Source organism: Abramis brama (genome assembly GCF_963993115.1).
Source record: "Abramis brama genome assembly, chromosome: 7".
Classification (NCBI taxonomy): Eukaryota; Metazoa; Chordata; class Actinopteri; order Cypriniformes; family Leuciscidae; genus Abramis; species Abramis brama.
Window position 1 is genome coordinate 3,001,969 of NC_139969.1, and position 10,132 is coordinate 3,012,100.

The window sequence follows — 10,132 nt, forward strand, 5'->3', positions numbered from 1 at the left end:
AGCGCCGTTTCACTTGCTCTACACTATCACACAAAACTGAATTTGAGTGTGTTGAAAGTTATAATGTCATTCTATGTGTTAGTTTATCTGTGTGACACTAGCAGTGAGCTAGATCAACATTAGAATAACATTCTGATCATATTCTAACATTTCATCATGTTGAGCTATATAACATTGATTAGTTTTATGTACATTTGCTCACCTGTCTAATAAAGCTCATGCAAGAGCTCGTCAAGCCGAAGTTAGCCGCGGACGCTAGCTCTCGGCATCTCGAAAACGCCACGCTGATATTGATCCTCGTTTTAGTTCTCCTTTTGTCCCAAAGTCTGCTTGCCATGGTCCATAATGTTTGAATGAAACACCAGCGTGAGCGCGCCGATAGACGTAACGCAGTTGTCCACGTCTGTCGCCATGGTTACTATGGCAGTACGAGCGGAAACCAGGGATAACGCGGATATTACGTCATTGACAGGCGACAAGTGAACATGGATGAGCCATTATTTAAAACTGGAATTTCTCTGAAATTAAAAATCTTTGGGAGCTTTTGGGATATTGTAAGTACACAACTGCAGGAAATATATCACACTGTGCGAGTGATTTTTGGATATTTTATTACAAAATTCTTACATATTGTACCTTTAAGTAAGTGTGCAAGACTGTCCCAGGTCTGAATAATGTCAAAGCACACAGTACACTTAACACACACTAAATCCACACTATCTCTGATAAGCAAAGCGTATCCCATCATTCTCCACCTCCAGGAACTCATGTGCCTTGATTTCTAGGAAAACTTTCCAGTGTAAGTTTAATTGATTAGATGTTACATATATTTGTTTGTAAAACGTAAAGTGTTGCACATTTTATTGGAGTAGAGACTGCAGAAATTATATGTAGTTTGTAAAATGTTTGAAAATGACGCACCACAATCAAACACTAGTTAAGTGTGTCCCATTGAGTAAACAAAAATCTTAAAGGGACAGTTCACCCAAAAATGAAAATTCACTCATTAATTACTCTCCCTCATGTCGTTTCAAACCCGTAAGACTTTCATTCATCTTCAGAACACAAATTATGATAAGTTTGAGGAAATCTGAGTTTTCTGTCCCTCCATTGACAGTCTAAGCAACTACCACTTTGACGCTTTAAAAAGTTCATAAAGAGATAAAACTATTCCATATGAATTGAGTGGTTCAGTCCAAATTTTCTGAAGAGAGTCGATCGCTGTATATCATGAACAGAATTCAGGCTTTTATTCACATATAAACATTCATCAACGCAGTCATCAGTGTGAATTCTTGTTTGTTGACATTCTGCTTTACTATTTATTGTATAATGTATGATCACATATCATATCGCCCGTCTAAATACTTGATCCTCATAAAACAAGGAAGGGAATGTCCCTGATGGTTTATGTGCACTGAAAATACTTCAATAAAATTAGCATTGACAGTGTGGCAAACTAGACATGACTGAAATAACCTTGTGTTTGAGTGTCTGTTATGTGTTTGCTTTGGCATTTACTTTTAACAAATGTTTGAATAAACATAAAACCAGGCCAACATTGCTGGAAAACTGTGTAAAATAATTTACCTGATGTAATAGACACTGAGGCAATTAAATAAGCATATCATGAAATTATCAAATAAATAATAAAATGTTGCAAACAACAAATTAAAAATACACTGACATATTAGCAGTGTTGGGTAAGTTACTCTAATAAAAGTAATTACTTACTAGCTACTAAATACATATTCAACAGTGTAATTAGATTACTGTACTAATTACTCTCTCTAAAAAGTATTGCATTAATTACTTTCTAAATCAACATCGTCCAGTTTAACAATACAAGGATAGACATGAAAATGCTCTTTACATTTTTTCAAATAAATAATATAAAATTGCATCAATTATTATTGAACTGACTAAAGTATTTAAAGGGAGGTTACATTAACAACATACATTTTAACAGTAAACTTAAAATTTTGATGTTAAATCCACTGTTTTTGAATTGTTCTGTAGTCTATACAGTATTTAATGCAATTACATCAGAAGTAAAAGTAATTCAATTACAGTAATTATTTACTCAGTCATGCATTACACCCAACACTGCATATTAGCATAAACAAACAAAGAAGCTAATAAAATATGACATGACATTTGGATAAAACTAAATAAATTATAATATATCATCAAACATTTTGCAATCAATAAATAAAAATATGACATGTATGCATAAATAAGGTGTAAAATGAAGAATGACACAATATTAAATCTATACTGAACAAAATTAAATGAATAAATCATGAAATGTATTGTGTATTCATTGTATTTTTTTATTTCAACATTTTGTTTTTAATGATTGAAATAAATATTTCCTCATATTTTGCACTGTAAAGATTTTCAAGGTGGTTTACAGAAAAATTCAGTTACAGAAAAATGAAAACACATTCATTCTCGCATACACCGTTCATCTCTGGACAGCCCAGAGAGCAATGCATGTTTTTAATAAAACATAAGTACAGCAATATATAATAACAGGCTCTTGCCATCAGTTTTAAAATCAGTTTTGTTATTTACAAAAGTCATCTAGTGGCAGAAGCCATATCTATGCTATTTACAGTTCTATACACACACATCTTCATTCCTGAGATGCTGCAAAGAGAAAGAAGAAACAGCTGATGAGAAAAACATCTTTATAATGAGGCATGTATATAAAAGGATGGAGATTCTTACCTATAATGCATTCAGCAGTGAGTTCTGAATGTCTTCATAAACTTGGTTATAGAGCTCCTCTTTAGATTTCATCCCATCCAGATAATCTGCAGATGCAAATAGTCCACGTGAGTTACAGATTACTGTTGTTGTTTCATCACTCTTACTTAGTATTTTTGTCTTGTTTCCAGTCCAGATATCTAAAAATTCTTATATCAAGAAGCATTTACTAGAGAAGTCAAATGACATAAGAAATTATATCTTGTTTTCTGGGAAAAATAAATAAAAATTAAGCGAGTTTTTGCTTCAAATCTGCCAATGGGGTGAGAAAAATATGAATTAAGATTATTTTTCTTGTTTTTCATTCACATTGGGTTTTTTTAACCCGTTGGCAGATAATTTTGCTTGTTTTAAGCAAAAACTCACATAATTAGATTTTTTTTCTAATTTCTAGTCATTTTACTTCTCTAATAAATGCTTCTTGATATAAGAATGTTTCGATATTTGGACTGGAAACAAGACTGGGCAGTGTGAATCCAGTAAGACTTACTGATATCTAAGCTGTTGTTTTCCATCTCTGTCCTGTGTTTCAAGTACATGGGCCACACGTGGCCATCAAACAGGCCAGGAGGATCAGGAACGGTGTAAGTTCTTGTACTGATAGGGAAGAGGATTTGTTAGAAAAAAAAAAGAGTTTTTTTCCCCCAAACATCTGCAAACATCATAAATAAATCACCTCCTTCTCCTTTTGCACTCCTCATATGGAATGGTGACGTAGTAGCTCTTGTTGTAGACGTCGAGCAAAGGCCTGGAGGTGGAAACAAGAGGAATCCATCAACCTTACGGTCACGTCTTTATGTGTCAATAAGGCTTGAGTCAGAAACACCTACTTGTAGTTATAGAGAATAAATCCCTCTACGATGAGTATGTGGATCTCGCGCTCCGGGTCCGAGTCGTCGGTGGCGGAAACGCTCACGCCATGAGAGCGGGCGAACTTCACCGGGTTCTCCATCCACCCTTTAACCGTGCTCACCATCGCATCCATGTCCATGGCCGTCATCACTGCACAGGGAGACAGAAAACACAAGACGTGTCTCACATGCTAGGATATCGGAAACATTAAAGCAATGCATTAAAAATGTTTTCTCTTCTTTAAATATTTTTTGTCCTTTCTCCTTTTTTTAGGGATGTTAATAATTAATATCATAACACTGTGAGTCAAATTTACACTAGCAGTCTAAGGTTTGGACACACTTAGAAAGAGACACAAGCTTCTACTTTGTCTAGATTCCAGTTCTGATTATTTTGGACATTCATGACGTTCATCCTGGGATGCTTTTATAACTTTAGGGCCAGATTTACTAAAAGCTACTGTCAGGATTTACTAAAGACACGCAGTGAAGAATCAGCGCTAGAAAGACGAGGACAGGGTTATTTTTGTGGCTGATATTATTGCATATGCATTTGTAGGAGTTTCCCTTTCATATGAGAAATTAATGAAAGGAGAATATTTAAATGATCATGCAAGGAGATTTACTAAGGTTTGTGCTCGTCAATTTACTGGTGTTTGCACCATTATTTACCGCCCAAAAAAGCATGTCTTAATCCAGACGCTAATTGTGTTGGTCATTATGGAAAATATCCGGATGTGTCTGTATCTTTAATCATCAGTAGATCACATGCAGAAGTTTCCTCTCCCATCTGCACTTTTATGGGATTGCACTCTCAAGCTAATTTGCTCTGTTTAGTAAATCTGGCTCTTAGTGAAGGAGGAGGAACATGCATAATTATTTCCTTCACTACACTCTTAAAAATTAAGGCTCTTTATTGGCATTAATTGTTGCATTAAATAATCTTTAACATATACGGAACCTTTTCAAAACACGAAAGGTTCTTTAGAGTGGAAAATTGTTCTTTTATTCTAAGTAACAAAATGGTTCCGTTAAGAACTTAAGACGTAATCTTTTGGAACCTTCATTTTTAAGAGTGTGTCTGCTCCAAATTTTGTTTTTAAACTCACAAGCACAGTTTATATCCGCCGACAAAACTTAAGTTTTCAGGTGTGTCCAAACTTTTGACGTGCAATGTAAGAAAAAAATATTTTTGCTGGGTTTTAGGTTTATGTTACAGAAAAGCAAACATCAGAATGTTTATGGAAAGGTGGGAATACATTACTGTTTCTCTTCCCACAGCGAAAGCCACTCTTACCATCCCATTGTTTAAAGCCGTCCTCCCCGAACTCTATTTGATCTTGGGGCTGCAATAACAGTGACCAATAAAACAAAAAGGTGTAGATGGCTCAGGCAGTGCTGGTCCCACCTGGACATGTGACGCCAAGCACTCAGGCTAGTCTTCAATTTGAATTGCGTGAGGGGGCAGAATTAACATAATTTGGTTGCAATGCACTAAATGTGCATTCGTTGTATTGAATTATCTTTATAAGCATGTTGCGATTCTAGTGTAGAAGAGCCTCCAATGACAGTTAGGAATGTGTGTGTGATGCACTTAAGAGGTGTTATAAAAGATAACGATATGGGCGCTAGTGTGATGAAGGCTTGCCAGATCCTCTTACATGCATTGGAATGATAAATGCATGAGCAAGAGAATCATATTAGTGGGGTTTAATGCTGCAAATGAATGCCTGTGAGACTCTACAGCATGTTAGGCACCACAAACGGCATTCATTTGTTGCCTTTGAGGTTGGCTGTCCAGGAGAACACCAGCATAGGGTTCATGAACCACATGGAACCAACAATACGGACAAAGGATCCATAAATACAGTATATGATTAAGTCCTACATGACTTTACCTTATCCGTCCCTTGCTCTATATTCTATAGTCTAGATACTACACAATAAATATTAAGTATTTGGACACTTAGCCTACATGAAATTAATTGCATTAGATTATATGGTGACAATGCAATAACATGCATGCACTCTTAAATATATTGCATAAATGTCCAAATATTTCTAGGGGCCACAGTATATGACAAGTGTAATTTAACAAAGTGTCATGGAATCTATCCATACCTTGAAAAAATCATCTTGATGCACCACACAACAGTTTGGTAAGTTCTTTATGAGTCTTCCCGTCAAAGTTGTCTTGCCTCCATTGGTCACACTGTAATAGACACATTATTAAACGATGAGATCATACAATAGATGTTCAATATAACGCTCTTGTGGGTTATACTCACCCCCCAATTCCAATAATAAACTTCATTCTGATCTTTGTTGATCTTGGTCTTCGCAGTAGGACACTAGCAAAGGAATCGCTTCCTTTAATTCGGTCGGGAATGCTTTCTATCTATCTCCTTCTTCTCTCTCTCCCAGAATCTCCCTCTCTTTACTATTTCATTGATGGACTAGGCTTTCGCCCTCATAATATAGGCGGCTGGGCTTTGCGTCACGGAGACGCGGGTAGCTGGCCAATCAGGCCGCTCTCTGGGAACCAATCAGCGATTGAGACGTCTGGCTAATTTGCATACTGGCACCGTTCCATTGGCGCACCTGTCGCTCTTCGTCAGCAGGTCGCGCGCTGCGCGGCCACGAGGGGCAATTAAAGAGTGGAAATATACCACGAAATCATGCCAACTAACACAGTTTGTGTTTAACACATGACCAACACTATCGAGGTTAATGACGCGAATACACGCAGGTAAAGGAATTAATTTACACAACGAACCATTTACTGACAATTCTAATAATAAAGACTAGCGATTTTACAGTGATTTATCATCGGTTTAAGTCGGTTCACTTGTTACTTTGACATTAACCCATTACTTGTGGTTACAATGGAGGATTTTTAATCACAATAATAACAAAAACAGTGTTTACATTGATTTAACTTGTTACTTCACAAGTAAACCATTGTTTTATTATAGTAAAAGTATAGTAAACGTTTTTTTTTTGGCGGATTGATAACCATTTGTATAACCACAGTTTTATATATGTATAATATATATTATATTATAGTTTTTACTATGGTAGCCTATAGTAACCATGGTACAGTAGTGGAAAACTGACAAAAACACAAGGTTTTCCATCTATAGGCTTATGAATTGTGGATTTTGGGTCAAAAAATGAATGCACACTGTTAATGTAAGTTAACTGATTATTAAATCCCATAATTAATGCAGTCAAATTGCTATTATTAAACAGACTACCACTAAAATAAAGAACACATTCTAGTATGCATGTCTTCAATATAATGTATAATACAATAATATAATATGTATAATAATATAATAATATGTACTTTTGTCTTTGTGCTCATCGTCTCACATAATTTCTGAGATCAGATCACAGAGCAAAATGTCAAATAAAGACAAGACAGGCACGTGGTATTAGAGCTCTGCTGATACTTGACCATCCTGATTAAATGTTTCCAATTACTGGACGTGTCTTCTTGGCACAGCGTAAGGGAACTTTTCTCCCGGCGTGAGGTGAAAGCTCTCAGTAACGCTATATTTGGCATGATGTGTGACCATTCATCACGGTACAAATTCTTCTGACGCAACAAACATAAATACCAGACCATCAGTTTTAATAGCAGATACCCAATGGCAAGAGCTCTGTTCCTAACCTGACCTAAACAGCATCAAAATGCACAATATTAAGACATCTTATAGTCAAATATAATGCATATACAAAAAGAAAGACATTTGGTTTGGAACCAAAACTGTCATTATTCATTGTCTTGATCTTAATAACTAATTCATGTTTAGAGTCCACGTGTGTTGAGACTAACATTTCACTTCTTTTTATGACTATTGCAACAGTCATTGTTAATATTCTATCATACTGTATAATCTTTTATCTTTCTGTCATTTATAACTCAGTCATCTGACATTGAGGAGCTGAGCTTCAGTTTTTACCACCGTAAAACTCCCATGATGTCAGTAATATAAAAAACAAATATAAAACACTTTGAACCTTTGGTTTTATGATTCAGTAAATTACACGAGTCACACAAGTTTCCTTTTATGTCAGAAAATAAACACGTGAAAGTGTACGATGTGTACTGAGAATAATCACACAGCGGTATAAAGATTTTAAGTAGGTATATATTTTAATATATACCTATAAATCAAAAAAATACTATACTTCAGTAATTTTTTTAAGTACTAGTGAAACTAAATACTTTAATTATATTTCCAATGCAAAAAAATCATGCTTTTTACTCTTATTTAATTAGACTTTCAAAGTCTTTATAACCTGTCATATTTAACAGGTTATAATGACTTACATTTTTCTTTTTAATATATATATATATATATATATATATATATATATATATATAATTAATATATTTTGAAAGCTAAGAAATAAATATTTTTTTATAATAAAGTCTTGTTTTTATATAGTTTTCTACTATTAAATATGGAAATTTGGGTTATACTTCTAAATGAAAAATATTTAAAAGCATTTATTAAATCTTTCAACATTTACTGATATTAAAATCAAAATCTGTTCATATTTTTTAATGGACCTTGGTTTACACTTTATGTTAAGGTGAAGTAGTTACATTGTACTTATTTAAAAAAGTACTGAAAATGTTATTAATTAACTACATGTACTTAAAGTACTTAGTTAAGGTTAGGGTTTGGTTTAGTTACTTGTAATTATGCATAATTTACTGTTAATACTATAGTAAGTACATGTAGTAAAGTGTAACTACGTCACCTTAAAATAAAGTGTAACCTTGAGCTAACATGAACTAACAATGAACAGCTGTATTTTTATTAACTAGCATTAGCATAGATTAATAAATATTGTAACAAATGTATTGCTCATTGTTAGTTAATGCATTAACTAATGTTAACTAATGGCACCTTAGTGTTTTAGCTAAATGCTTTAACTTTAAATAGAGATGAACAGGAAAAGCCAAAAGACTTTGTTTACTAGGTCAAAGTTTAGTTTTTCCAGCATGGGCTCCGGTTGCATTTGTTGTGTTTCTGACATTCAGATATCAGATGTGTTATTATGAGTCACTCACCTCATTCCTGACCCATGAACATTCAGAATAGAGCGAGTGTCCGATACAACAGTGTCGCGTTATTGAATTAAACACCAAATCCTGCTCGTCTGTCTATATCTGGCCCGAGAGTAATGCAACCGGAAACTGGAAAATACAAGACTTGACAGTTATATTTACCTTTTATTAGTCATCACATCATCAATGTTAGCAACTTATTGGACATCCTATACAAATGATTTACACACAGTACACTGTTAAACAGTCTGATCATGTACATTATACAATAATGTGGATGAAATTATCCCATCAAAATGCATTATGAGCACGTAGAAAACGGACAGGTCCAGTCCTGCATGCTGATTGGTCAATCAATGACACTACATTAACTAACTAACATTTCTTGCATTTTTCATCGTGAAATTAGTCCCTGTGTGTTGAGCAGAAAACATTAGATAACACTTTACAATGAAGGTCCCATTAGTTTAGTTAACATTAAAAGTGCAATTATTTTATTTATTAATCTTTGACATTCACAGTTAGTTCATGTCAGCTCAAGTGCATTAAGTAATATTAACACAGATACAAGTTTTGATTTTGATAATGTATGAGCAGATGTTGAAATTAACATTAACTGATTAATAAATGCTTTAGAAGGATTGTTCATTCATTGTTGATTCATGTTAACAAATGGAGCCTTATTGTAAAGTGTCATTATTATAAGAACTCAGTATCTGATATCTAACCCATAAGTACCCATAAGGCATTATGAAGGGAGGGATAACAAGCTCCGCCTCTCGTGAGGTCATATCAAGCTTCATGATGTCATAAGCTCCGCCTCTTGTGATGTCATAACAAGTTTCATGATGTCATAAGCACCGCCTCTCGTGACGTCATAACAAGCTCCACCTCTCGTGATGTCATAACATGCTCCGCCTCTCGTGATGTCATAACAAGCTACGCCTCTCGTGATGTCATAACGAGCTCCGTCTCTCGTGATGTCATAACAAGCTTCAGATGTCATAAGCTCCGCCTCTCATGATGTCATAACAAGCTCCGCCTCTCGTGATGTCATAACGAACACCCGCCTCTCGTGATGTCATAACGAGCTCCGCCTCTCGTGATGGCATAACGAGTCCCGCCTCTCGTGATGTCATAAGCTCCACCTCTCGTGATGGCATAATGAGCCCCGCCTCTTGTGATGTCATAAGCTCCACCTCTCGTGATGTCATAAGCTCCACCTCTCGTGATGGCATAACGAGCCCCGCCTCTCGTGATTTCATAACAAGCTCCGCCTCTTGTGATGTCATAAGCTCCGCCTCTCGTGATGTCATAACAAGCTCCGCCTCTCGTGGAAGCGCACTGAGCCGGATGACAAAGTCTATGTACATGTACAGTATTACTCACTATATCACCGCTCATGCCAAACACTTCATCTGTG

At 35.3% G+C, this 10,132-nt stretch overlaps 2 protein-coding genes across 4 annotated transcripts in view; both read right to left on the minus strand.

Annotated features, from left to right (window-relative positions):
* Positions 1 to 1,229: 1,229 nt before the first annotated feature.
* On the minus strand, positions 1,230 to 6,073 carry nmrk2 (nicotinamide riboside kinase 2). Of its 2 annotated transcripts, XM_084120776.1 has the most exons (8): positions 5,912 to 6,071; positions 5,745 to 5,835; positions 4,921 to 4,969; positions 3,603 to 3,774; positions 3,449 to 3,520; positions 3,263 to 3,369; positions 2,734 to 2,819; positions 1,230 to 2,652 (listed from the first exon to the last, which is right to left on the minus strand). In XM_084120776.1, exons 1-7 carry the CDS (start codon positions 5,935 to 5,937, stop codon positions 2,734 to 2,736), a joined length of 603 nt encoding a protein of 200 aa, XP_083976902.1. In that variant the 5' UTR covers positions 5,938 to 6,071; the 3' UTR covers positions 1,230 to 2,652. The 2 variants fall into 2 exon arrangements, with proteins under 2 accessions (XP_083976902.1, XP_083976903.1); XM_084120777.1 differs by lacking the exon at positions 4,921 to 4,969 and having other exon boundaries at positions 1,231 to 2,652; positions 5,912 to 6,073.
* Positions 6,074 to 8,861: 2,788 nt separating this feature from the next.
* Positions 8,862 to 10,132, minus strand: part of atcayb (ATCAY kinesin light chain interacting caytaxin b) — a 31,006-nt gene continuing 29,735 nt past the window's right edge. The window contains exons 13-14 of one of the 2 annotated variants that reach the window (XR_014607176.1): positions 9,987 to 10,132; positions 8,862 to 9,884 (exon numbers count right to left, since the gene is read on the minus strand). The exon at positions 9,987 to 10,132 is cut by the window's right edge and continues 1,583 nt beyond it. The gene's annotated coding sequence lies outside the window, so the exon portion shown is untranslated. The other variant, XM_084120424.1, reaches the window with a different exon arrangement.